Genomic DNA, 12,798 nt, shown 5'->3' with positions numbered 1-12,798 from the left:
CATCTATAAAATGTCAATATCACCTCCTACCTAATGGGGTTGTTGTGAGGATTACATGATTAACATTTGTAAAGCACAATGTTAGACTTACGCAATACATACAACGTTAGTAGTTATTAATATAATAATCAGGTAAAATTATAACAAGTAAGATTCTTAGCTGATGTAAAGCATCTTATTTATCTAAATGATTTTCAACATTCGTATCATGTAAATATACTTCTGATTTTCTCAGTATGATAAAAAAAGTAGCAAAACACTAAAAAGACAGCTTTTCTCACAAATTAAATTTTTTCCTTCAAGAGAGGAAGACTTTGAATTTATAAAAGTTTTAATATGCCCATAAGAAAACTTACCATTTGGAATAGGATTTGATGAAAGGATTTAGAACTGGTTGTTCAGTGGAGTACTTGTAACCTCTATTGCCCAGAAATGGCCTGAGAGCTAAGACAAAAAACAGTAAGGGTTATAAGAGGAAGGTGCAGAAACAATCACTGGCCTATTTTCATAAGTGCAAGAGTTTGATGATATGGTTTTGAAGGTTCCTATTATCAATCAGGGTAGAGTGGAGGTAGTACACAATAAAAACATGAGGTTTGGAATGAAATAAACAAAAGCAAGTGACCACAAGAAACTCAGACACTGTACCTTAGCTTGCTTCTTCGCCTATATACATACTTCAGAGGGCTACTGTGAAAATTAAAGGATAGGAGAAGATGTCGGAGGTTCACAAGCAACCTAAGGCCAAAGCAGCTGAAATTGAAACTGATCACTTACAGAGGGAGAAGGTCTCAAAGTCAAAGAAGCCAGAGCTCTGAATGCCATGGCAGCTGCAGCAGTGAGGTGGAAAAGGAGACCCAGGGATGCCTATCCTTCAGGTCTACTTCTGGTAAAACAGGGATGAATCCTAGATAACCTCTTGGCCTTTGTCTGCAACATCTGGCAGATCCATAAAAACTACCACATAAATGGACCAGGAAAGAAGTCCTCTCCTATGGACTAGTTCAAGATATATTCTTGTGAAAAGGCATTAAATTATTTCTGTATATTATATAATAGGTCCTCTCGTTTTCAGAAAATAGTAAATCTAGCTTCCTTGTAAAAACTTAGAGCTTATCCAAATGCTTCATTTTTTTTAACCTTGCATTTCTTAGAAATTTAATAGACATATATTGTCTGGTTTCCTACATCTTTTAGCTCAAGCGACAAATATGTGACTATACATATACATATGCACACACACTGACTTTTTTAATATGTATAGGTTTTTTTTTAATTTTTAACTTAAAAGGGGGGATTAATTTTTTTCCCCTAAAGCTTTCTGAAGGCCAGGGGCTTTATCTATGAAAAAATAGTAAGTAGTTATTTGTAACCTGTACTAACCAGCATCTAGCCTTAAAACAGTCCTTTCTGGCTAAAAAAACAATGAATGCTAGTAAAATTGTTTGGGCTACTTTCAGCATTTTTTAATCAAAATTAGTAGATGACAGAATTCAAGAATTTGTTAACATGTTACTATTTGATATACTGATAGTCATTTAAAAGTAAAAACCCTTTATGGTGTTAAAAAAATGAAATAAAAAAAGGAAACTAATATATAATCCAGAGGTTCAGTGCACAAGTCTGGTAAGTAAAATTTCTTTTACTTACAAGCTCTGTGACCCTAAATAAGTAGTCACATTACTAATTCAACAAATGGTTAAAATTTAAAGGAAGAGTTACAGTTATTATGAGAAATACAATAATAACATTTTAGGAGGAAGAATTAAGAAGGTCATAACTACCAAACTGATGTATCTTTACTTTGAAGAAAAGAATTAAGAGTACAGATACATTTTAAATCATATATGAAAACCAATGTGAAAATATGCAGGAGAGGTCCATGCCCATTCTGATAAAAATGAACCATGTAGAGTCAAATCAGCATGTCTCTTTAACAAAGAAACCAACAATCTCTACACGAGCCCTCTGATTTATGAAATGGAAATATTCTCCAACTTGTTGCTAAGAAAAACAAAACACAGTATGCTAACTTTTGTGTACAAAAGAAAGGACAATAAGCATATTCTTGTTAACTTTGTACATATAGGACCTCTATCTAGAAGTATATACAAGAAACAAGATAAAACTTTAAATACATAGCTACACTCAATAACAAAGAGTAAAATCTTGTGGGCCAGGAACTCAGTAAGATGCCCTGAAGAAGGGACAGGCTACCCACTCCAGTATTCTTGGGCTTCCCTGGTGGCTCAGCTGGTAAAGAATCCACCTGCAATGCAGGAAACCTGGGTTCAATCCCTGGGTTCAGAAGATCCCCTGGAGAAGGGAACAGCTACCAAGTCCAGTATTCTAGCCTGGAGAATTCAATGGACTGTACAGTCCATGGGGTTACAAAGAGTTGGACATGACTGAGCAACTTTCACTTTAGAGTTTTAAGTGGGCACTAAAGCCGCCAGGAAAAGGGGACTTGCAGGCTAAAGCTCCAAGGCTCTAAGGGCCCAGTGTGCCAATTATAGGGCACAACAGACTACTCGCTAGAATTGTGCCAAAAAATGTTCTACTCAGCACCTACCTATGGCCTATGGACAGAACAGAGATAATCTAAGAATAGATTATATAGAGTATACAACTTGTATAGAATACAGCATGGTCCAGAACGAGGCTATTCACTAAAGTAAATACCCAAATCTCTAAGGACACAGCTGATCGAGACCTATGCCGGTCAGAGGGCAGGTTGAAGCAACTCCAAAACACACCAAAGGGAAAAACACACATGGAAAAAACCTCTATCCAACATGAGCTCTCAAGCCAAAACTATATTTGAAGAAAATTACCACCATGAGCCATACCAGCACACACAACCAAGAGGAGAATTGATACCTGGAGGTTTGTTTTTAAGTGAAGAATCTTAAATGTTTAAAAAATTAGAATAAAGCAACTATGAAAGAATACAAAAAAATTAAAAAAATAAAAACTATTATTAATATCCTCAGAGAGGTAGGGTATCTCCATACACAAAAACATAAACCGCAACCAGTACCTCATACCGTATACAAAAATTAACTCTAAGTGAACCACAGATATAAATGTGAAAACTAAAAAAGGTAGGAGGAAAAAAAAAGCTCATATATGACAGAGAACAGATTGACAGCTGCCAAAGTTCAGGGGTGGGCGAAAGGGGTCACAAGGTACAAACTTCCAGTTATAAAATCAGTAAGTCATAGAAATGTAATGCACAGTATGGTCACTGTAGTTAAAATACTATATTGCATATTTAAAAGTTGCTAAGAGAGTAGATCTTAAAAGTTCTCATCACAAGAAATATAAAATTGTGTAAGTGTGGTGACGGATGTCAACTGGGCTTAATTGTGGTGAGTTCTGCAATAATAGGGATCCCCTGGTGGCTCAGCTGGTAAAGAGTCTGCCTGCAATGTGGGAGACCGAGGTTCGATTCCTGGGTCGGGAAGATCCCCTGGAGGAGGAAATAGCAACCCACTCCAGTACTCTTGCCTGGAAAATCCCATGGATGGAGGAGCCTGGTAAGCTACAATCCATGGGGTTGCAAAGAGTCAGACATGACTGAACGACTTCACTTTCTGCAATAATACAAATTATCAAATTATTATGTTGTGCAACTGAAACTAAAATGTTATATGTCAATTATATTTCATTTTTTTAAGGGGAAGAAAAGTTAGGAGAATAATCTTTATGATCTTAGTTTCTTAAAAGTTTCCTCAGATATAACACTAGAAGCAAACATAATTCATAAAACAAAGTAACTAATAAATTGAGCTTCACCAAAATTTTAAAATTCTGCTCTATGAAAGACTGCTAAAAGTATAAAGTCAAGCCAAACAAACACAAAAGACAAGCCACAGACTGGGAGAAATACATAACTAACAAAAGACATATTTAGACTACAAAAAGAATTTTAAAATTCAATAGGGGGACTTCCCTGGCAGTCCAGTGGTTAATACTTCACCTTCCAATGCACAGGGCATAGCTTTGACCCCTGGTGGGGGAGCTAAGATCTCACATGACCCACAGTCGAAAAAAGAAAAGATAAAACAAAAGCAATATACAACAAATTCAATAAAAATTAATTAAAAATTGTCTACACCAAAAAAAGAAAAAAATCTTTTAAAAAATTCAATAGGAAAACAAACTAATTTTAAAAGGAGCAAAAGAGCTGAACAGACATTTCACCAAAAGATATGCAAAATGACAAGACATTAGGGAAATGTAAAATTAAAATCATAGCTAAAAGAAAAAAACAACTGATAATTCCAAGTACTGGAATTCTCATACATTGCTGGCTGGAAAGCAAAATAGCACAATCACTTTAAAAACCGGTTTAGCAGTTTTTTAGGAAGAAAAACAGTTTAGCAGTTTATTAGGAAAAAAACAGTTTAGTATTTTCTTACAAAGTTAAATATACACTCAGCATGCAACCCAGCATTACTAGGTATTTACTCAAGAGAAATGAAAACTTACACTCATTAAAAATCTGTATGTGAACATTTACAGCAGCTTGTTTCATAATCACCAAAAATCAGAAACAACCCACATGTCCTTCATGAATGGACAAATTACAGTACATCATTACAATGAAATGTTATTCAGTATTTAAAAAGAATACACTACTAAAAGATGCAATAACAAAGATGAATACTGCTACAGATACTATCCCTCAGAAAATTCGTATGTTGAAATCCTAATACCCAATGTGATGGTATTGGGAGGTGGGGCCTCTGTATAAGATTATGAGAATGAAGCCCTCATGGAAATTCCCTGATGGCCCAGTGGTTCAGACTTCCCACTTCCACTGAACGGGGCTTAGAGCTGTGGTTGGTGTATAAGATCTTGCATGCCACACAGTGTGACCAAAATAAAGAAATAAAGTCAGAATTCTGAAAAGATATTAATAAAAAGAAAGAACTTACAACTCAGTAACAAAAGAAAGAAACAATGGAGATGCTTCCACACAGTTACCTGTCCCTTCTGCCACGAGAGGTTACTATAAAAAGACTGTCATCCAAGAACCAGAAAGCATGTCCTTATCAGACACCCACAAAATCTGCCATCACCTTGACCATGGACTTTCAGTTTTCAAATAAATTTCTGTCATTTATGAACCACCGAGTTTATGCTATTTTATCACAGTAGCCCAAATAGTGGAGAAGGAAATGGCAACCCACTCCAGTGTTCTTGCCTGGAGAATCCCAGGGACAGGGGAGCCTGGTGGGCTGCTGTCTATGGGGTCGCACAGGGTCAGACATGACTGAAGCGACTTAGCAGCAGCAGCAGCAGCCCAAATAGACTGAAACAAATAGCAAATGCAGCATGCTAGGTAAAAGTTCGACAAAGACTGTATAATTCTAGTTACATGGCATTAGGGAAAAGGTATCACCAACTTCATGGACATGAACTTGAGCAAACACCAGGAGACAGTGGAGGACAGGAAGGCCTTGCATGCTGCAGTCCACGGGGCTGCAAAGAATCAGACACAACTTAGTAACTGAACAACAACAAAGGAAAAGGCAGCACCACAGTAACAGGTGACAGCAACAGTCATGCGACTGACGTCTGTCGAGGTTCGCAGAACTGTGCATCAGAAAGAACACAAATCTTACTGAATGTAAGTTACATCCTTAACAAAAACACTGAAGACAAACACCGAAATGATAGAAATACAACAACTGACTTTCAAATTTGCTGAGAAAAACACAGAATAAAGAAAATAATCCACAAGAAGGCACAAAGGGAACGGGGCTGTGAAAGTGCTGCACTCAATGTGCCAGCAAATTTGGAAAACTCAGCAGTGGCCATAGGACTGGAAAAATCAGTTTTCATTCCAATGCCAAAGAAAGGCACTGCCAAATACTCAAAACTACCGCACAATTGCACTCATCTCACATGCTAGCAAAGTCATGCTCAAAATTCTCCAACCCAGGCTTCAACAGTACATGAACTGTGAACTTGCAGATGGTCAAGCTGGATTTAGAAAAGGCAGAGGAACCAGAGATCAAATTGCCAACATCCGATGGATTATCAAAACAGCAAGAGAGTTCCAGAAAAGCATCTACTTCTGCTTTATTGACTATGCGAAGGCCTTTGACTGTGTGGATCACAACAAACTGTGGAAAATTCTTCAACAGATGGGAATACCAGACCACCTGTCCTGCCTCCTGAGAAATCTGTATGCAGGTAAAGAAGCAATAGTTAGAACTGCATATGGAACAACAGACTGGTTCCAAATTGGGAGAGGAGTACGTCAAGGCTGTATATTGTCACCCTGCTTATTTAACTTATATGCAGAGTACCTCATGCAAAAGGCTGGGCTGGAAGAAGCACAAGCTGGAATCAAGATTGCCAGGAGAAATATCAATAACCTCAGATATGCAGATGACACCACCCTTATGGGAGAAAGCGAAGAGGAATTAGAGACTCTTGATGAAAGTCAAAGAGGAGAGTGAAAGAGCTGGCTTAAAACTCAACATTCAGAAAACTAAGATCATGGAATCTGGTCCCATCACATCATGGCAAATAGATGGGGAAACAATGAAAACACTGACAGACTTTATTTCTGGAGGCTCCAAAATCACTGCAGATGGTGACTGCAGCCGTTAAACTAAAAGACGCTTGCTCCTTGGAAGAAAAGCTATCACCAACCTAGACAGCTTATTAAAAAGCAGAGACATTACTTTGCCAACAAAGGTCCGTCTAGTCAAAGCTATGGTTTTTACAGTAGTCATGTATGGATGTGAGAGTTGGACTATAAAGAAAGCAGAGTGGGGAAGAATTGATGCTTTTGAACTGCGGTGTTGAAGACTCTTGAGAGTCCCTTGGACTGCAAGAAGGGTCAACCAGTCCATCCTAAAGGAAATCAGTCCTGAATATTCACTGGAAGGACTGATGCTGAACCTGAAACTCTAATACTTTGGATACCTGATACAAAGAACTGACTCATTTGAAAAGACTCTGATGCTGGAAACATTGAAGGCAGAAGGGGATGACAGAGGATAAGATGATTGGATGGCATAACCAACTCAACGGACGAGTTTGAGTACGCTCTGGGAGCTGGTGATAGACAAGGAGGCCTGGCGTGCTGCAGTTCATGGAGTTGCAAAGAGTTGGACACAACTGAGCGACTGAAGTGTACTGATAAACAGAAATAAACAAGATGGTAAAAATAAATCTATCAGCAATCATAATGAACATAGATTAACTCACCTCTTAAAAGATACTCTCAAACTGAATAAACCAAGTTCAGCTGTATGCTTAAAAGATGGACCTAGAACAAAATACCATCAACACATGAAATTAATTAAAATAAGACATGTTAACATCTCCAAGCATGATTTATGAGGCCATAGTTGAGTGACATCTTATCTTCAAGACACAGATCTATACTTTATAGATCTATTTTTATCTGTTGACATTATTAACCTCAAAAATTAAGCTACATCCAAGGCTCTCAGTTGTACTCATTCAGTAAGTTACTTTATTTTCTTCATTGAAATTTAACCAGCACAACACTGGCAAATGGGCCTAGTATAATTGGCAGGGGTGTTGTAATGAGATGATAGTCATTAAGTAAACTGAAATCAAGACAAAGTGTACTTTCAGTAGTTAGAATTATTTAAACGAATTAGCAAGTATAAATGCCGCATCAATTAAGTTGTTTGCAGAATGTTTTGTACTATGAATTACTCAGGATATACAGTATAGTATATACCCATATACACTCCTAACTTATTACATGCAGACACTTAACACAAATGCCATTTTCTACCTGAACCTGTTAAATAGTAGGAGTTAATATTGTTAATATTTCTAGGAGGAGGAAGAAACCAATAACAAAGGAAGACTGATTGACTGTGAATTGAAAAGGTCAAGGCTGGATAGAAAATGAAATGAAAGAAATGAATTTCAGTGGTGTCAATTCTATATAGCAGCAGTATAGCTGTATAAACAGAGAACTGAAGAAAAGGGTTAGAAAAAACTAAAACTTCTTATTTGTAAGATTTTAAACTTTTTCAAAATACATTAATTTACATCTGTAATATTACCTAAACCTCAAAATAGTCATTTATGATAGAAAGGGTAGGTACTGTCATCTATTTGGGTGAGAATGAAACAGGCATGAAGATTAAAGACATAAAGATCATACACAGTAGCAGGCTGTGAACTAGATTCTGCTAATCTGCATTCCTATATCTTTTTCTAGATACTGTTTGACTCCAAGTGAAGAGAAAGTAAAGTCAGTCTCTCATTTACATATACCCACTTGCATATAAAACACATTCATAAATGGCTAGTTTATAACAGCACTACAGTATTAACAATCAACAGATTTTGATCTCATATAAACGACAAGCTCACCTAGTACATTCTAAATTATTTCATTTACAAAGTTAAAGTAAAGAAACACATCTACTGCATCTATCTTTGTAACAGCTTCAAAACAGTGTTATAAGTATTACTTTTCCTTTTGTTATAACTCTACTAAAGTACCACATAAAGTAGTTTTAATTTTTAAATATCACAAATTGATATTTTAAGACTTATGTATTATTTTTTTAATTTTGTACTTATTTCAAACATGCATTTCCTTGTTTGTGTTGTTGAACACGGCAAGTGACAAAAATTCTTTCAGACAGTAGTCTGGACAAATTCCTAATTAATAATTTTCTCAAAAAATACTACCCTTAGGATTTGGATCTCCACTTCCAGAGATGTACTATATTTTTATAATAACGTTACCATAACTAAATGCACATTTGCATAGAATATGCATAGAATTCTTCATTTAACAGCAAAGAAAGTAAGGTGGAGGCCATATTGATATAAAACATAATTTACTGCATGTTAAAACAATTTTATAAAAAGATGCTTCTAACATATAAATTTTTTTTCTACAGGTAAAAAAGAAAAGCTTATTAAATTGCTAAATGGAAAAAGTATTACCATATGAAATTATAAAGTTTAGACTGGGTTTCAATAACTGAGCTCCTTAATAATTTAGTAAATTGTATTACTTGCATCTATTCCTTCAAGAGAATTTTTAAGGTTTTTGTTCCTCCTTTTCCTGAGAAATTGAGTAACCATGGTCACTGCAGGTAAGCAACTCAGAGGGGAGGTGTCAGCTAGAGCACCGCAACTTCCTAGCCCTTGATCCTCAAGAACATCAATGTCCATGAAAAGAATATAAAAACAGTATACATTGCTGAAATTGTACAGTAAGAAATGTTCACACCATATGATCTACTTCTTTATTTTCAAAGGTTAATCTTAAGAAAACAATCAGAAATAAGGACAAAGATTTATGTGCCAGAGTGTTTATCACAAAGCTTTTACAGTGTGGAAAAAACAAACTAAATGTTCAACAGTAAAATAAATAAATACATAATCACACTGGATCCAGGAAATAGTTTTTTAAAGAAACATTTTTAAGGACTATTTAATGACATGAAAATGTTATTTTATTTTGTTAGGAAAAAACACCGTATGTAAAACTACATTAATCTCCATTAATTTTATAATCATTTTTTTTTATTTTACAATATTATATTGGTTGGTTTTGCCATACATTGACATGAATTCGCCCCAGGTGTACATGAGTTCCCCCTCGTCATTTTATTTTGTTAGGAAAAAACACCATATGTAAAACTACATTAATCTCCATTAATTTTATAATCATGAAAAAATTGTTTTTTGAAAAACTGAGTTACATCTTGTTCCTGCTTAACTTGGCTGACACAGCAATCTACATTCTAGATCTTGGCTGCAGGAACTGAGCACAAGAGAACAGAGTAGGAAAATTCTATAATATCATTCATCACTACTAAGATTTACACAAATTTCACCTATAAGTTAATTTTCAGTCAGCCTCACATATTCCAATTCTTTAACAAATAGAAAAAGAGGCAGAAGTACCATCCTTTTAGACATGGTACGTGGCATTCATTCAATAGTTAAGACTTAGAAGCACTAACAAATATTTAAGTTATAACCGTTTCATGTTTCCACTGCCTTCACCTTAAAAAATACACATAAGTCTGTTTTTAACTCTTGGGGATAACATTAAGGTAACACAAGAATTTTGAGAAGACACTTTCTGAAAATTATGGAGAAAAATTTACATTTAATGGCTGAAATCAGAAAGAAGTAATTAGTGGAGCTGCTTGTGGATCCTCCATAACCTAATGCAACAGAAAGACAAAAAACAGGTATAGGAGTCAAATTCCCATCTCTGCTTTGTGACCTTAGCCTTGTTCCTTAACTTCTCTTTGTCTTATCCACAATTTACACACAGAACTGTAATAAGCATTAAACTGCCAGCACAAAGTCTGGCACAAACTCAAAAAATAATAGTTACAAAATTTAAATAATCATCCAGCTGACTAGAGTACAATCTCAATTATATTCGTTTATCTAATGTAAATTCCACAGCTTAAGTAATACCAGCCTTAAATTCATCAGGAGTCCAAATAATCATACAATTAATTACCCAAGAGCCACAATATGTCAATCAAGTTGGTAAGTCCTTGAATAAACACAGATATTAACAGCTTGGCTGAAAATAACAACGGATGAAAGAAAGGTTGGCGAAAAGACAGACCTTCCTCAAACTGGCAAGTCTCTGAATGAAGCAGGTATAAAATAGTTTGTTTGAAAACACGGTGAAAAATATAGTCTTTCTTGTTACTTAACAAGTAAACCTAAACAGCAAATTTTAAAAGGTAAAGGAAGAAAACAATTAGAAAAAGAAAAAAAAAATCTAGAAAATGTGAATAAGAGCTTTCAGCTTTGAGAGTCCAGTCAGAAGACAGTGAAACCGGGAAGTTCTTAGAGCTGCTTACTTTGCGTTCCTGCTCACCAGTCATCACTGTTTATCAAGGCAGAAAATGATGGTTTCAACAGAAATACTAGTTTGAAAGAAAGCACCCTTAGTACATTATCCTATATGTTCCTATTTGTGTTAGTGCAGTGTCCCTGGTTTTGAAAGACAGACTCTATTACATGTTGCAAATCCTGACACGCATTTTAAATCTCTATAACCCGAATACCCCCAGCCCCTTCATACACTCAATCAACTTTTCTTGAACATTAAATAAAAATTTGAACTATGTATCATAAAACCAAACGCACATTAAGTTTTACTTCCCAACAAGACTATAATATTCTTCATGATGGGGGCCATTAAAAAACTACAACTCAAAGAGCCTTTTATAAACCCCACAATCCCCGACACTATTCTCCAACAGTACTTAACTACCCTTCCCGCCAGTAAATATTTGGTGCTTCATGAAATCCTCTTCAGTCGTGTCCGACTCTGTGTGATCCCATAGACAGAAGCCCACCAGGCTCCCCCTTCCCTGGGATTCTCCAGGCAAGAACATTGGAGTGGGTTGCCATTTCCTTCTCCAGTTCCCCCTAAAAAGAGTTTTCTTCCTAGTTAAGCAAGTAAAATAGATGGTCAAAATCACAGACACTTTCTAAAGATGCTGGTTACATCTAATTTGCAAAGTATTCAAGAGAGAAATCAAATTACAATGGAATGAATCAGCACAAATTCATCATTAGCCAAAAACATGTGTATTCTAACGGTAAATTTAGCTTCATGTGTAACTTATAACATTTTTCACTTTTCAACACAAGTTTGGGGTTGTGGGTGAGAGCTGGAGGGTTGAGTCGGGATGCGAAGACTGGGTACTGCTACTGCTGCTGCTAAGTCACTTCAGTCGTGTCCGACTGTGTGACCCCATAGACGGAAGCCCACCAGGCTCCCCTGTCCCTGGGATTCTCCAGGCAAGAACACTGGAGTGGGTTGCCATTTCCTTCTCCAAGACTGGGTACTGCTACTGGCAATTTCCGAGGTTTGTCACCGATTCTGGACCTAAGGGCCTTAACAACAACGACAAAAAAATCATCAAAGCCTGACAAAGAGGCCTTAGAAATAGCCGAACACAAAGTAAGTTCAACCTGAACGATAACATATCTATATGAGGGCGAGGGGTTTAGTCTAAGTCACTGCCGACATACCGTGGGTGATTTAAGAAGGTGAGTGAACGGAAAGCGGATGTCTCCAATTCATTTTGCGATTTGCATTCATCGTAGGAGATGAAAGCAGTACTTTCAGAAATTTTTCACATGGAACTACAGCAAAGACACTATAAAATACTCGGATCACAGGCCCCATTAATAAAGAAAAGAAAGGAAAAAAAAGTTTCATCAGAACGCAGAGCCCGGTAAAGACCCTGGGAGCGCAGGCTCCCGGCCGGAAGCAAAGGGGGCGAATAGTGCAAGACTCTAAGGCTCGACCGCCAGAGCCCGGCGGGACTGCCGGCGTTTCTCGGAATCCCGCCCGAGCCGCCAGCCGACCGCGGACCGCAACCTGCCGGCTGCGCCCCCTGCCCGGGCCACGCCTGAAGAGCGCTGCGGCCCGTTACAGACAGCGGGTTAGCGCGGCGTGGGCCGGGCCGGCAGGCTGGCTGCACTTACCAACGCGCAGCTCGCCCTGCAGCCTGGGCGGGAGGGGAGTACCGGGGAGGGAAGAAGACGCGAATGTGGGCTGTGGAAACGGGGGCATTCGTCTGGCCCTACACCGACCTGGGCGTCCCGCCTTCCCCTCGCGCAACAGCAGTTCCCGGGCACGCAACCGTGAGACTAGGAACCGCCACAGCGCGCGCCCTAATCCTTTTTCGCTGCTTCCCGCCCGATTTGCCGCGCGCTCACGCCCCTCCTCCCACCCCTGAAGACGCCTTCAGGCCCAGAGGCGCCCCCTACACCCGC

General features: G+C 37.7%; 1 protein-coding gene across 4 annotated transcripts in view; it reads right to left on the bottom strand.

Moving 5' to 3' along the window:
* RMI1 (RecQ mediated genome instability 1) overlaps nt 1-12,760 on the bottom strand; it is a 29,417-nt gene extending 16,657 nt beyond the window's left edge. Inside the window, exons 1-3 of one of the 4 annotated variants that reach the window (XM_055427381.2) lie at nt 12,616-12,760; nt 7,234-7,294; nt 357-444 (exon numbers count right to left, since the gene is read on the bottom strand). In XM_055427381.2, the coding sequence (XP_055283356.2) occupies nt 357-359 (3 nt within the window). In that variant the 5' untranslated portion in view covers nt 360-444; nt 7,234-7,294; nt 12,616-12,760. The other 3 variants (XM_055427377.2, XM_055427378.2, XM_055427379.2) reach the window with 3 other exon arrangements.
* Nucleotides 12,761-12,798: the final 38 nt, after the last annotated feature.

This window comes from Moschus berezovskii, chromosome 7, assembly GCF_049115385.1.
Source record: "Moschus berezovskii isolate FMDL1 chromosome 7, NW_MosBer_1.0, whole genome shotgun sequence".
Taxonomy (NCBI): Eukaryota; Metazoa; Chordata; class Mammalia; order Artiodactyla; family Moschidae; genus Moschus; species Moschus berezovskii.
The sequence above is the reverse complement of the archived record's forward strand: the minus strand, read 5'-3'. Positions and strand labels throughout refer to the sequence as shown.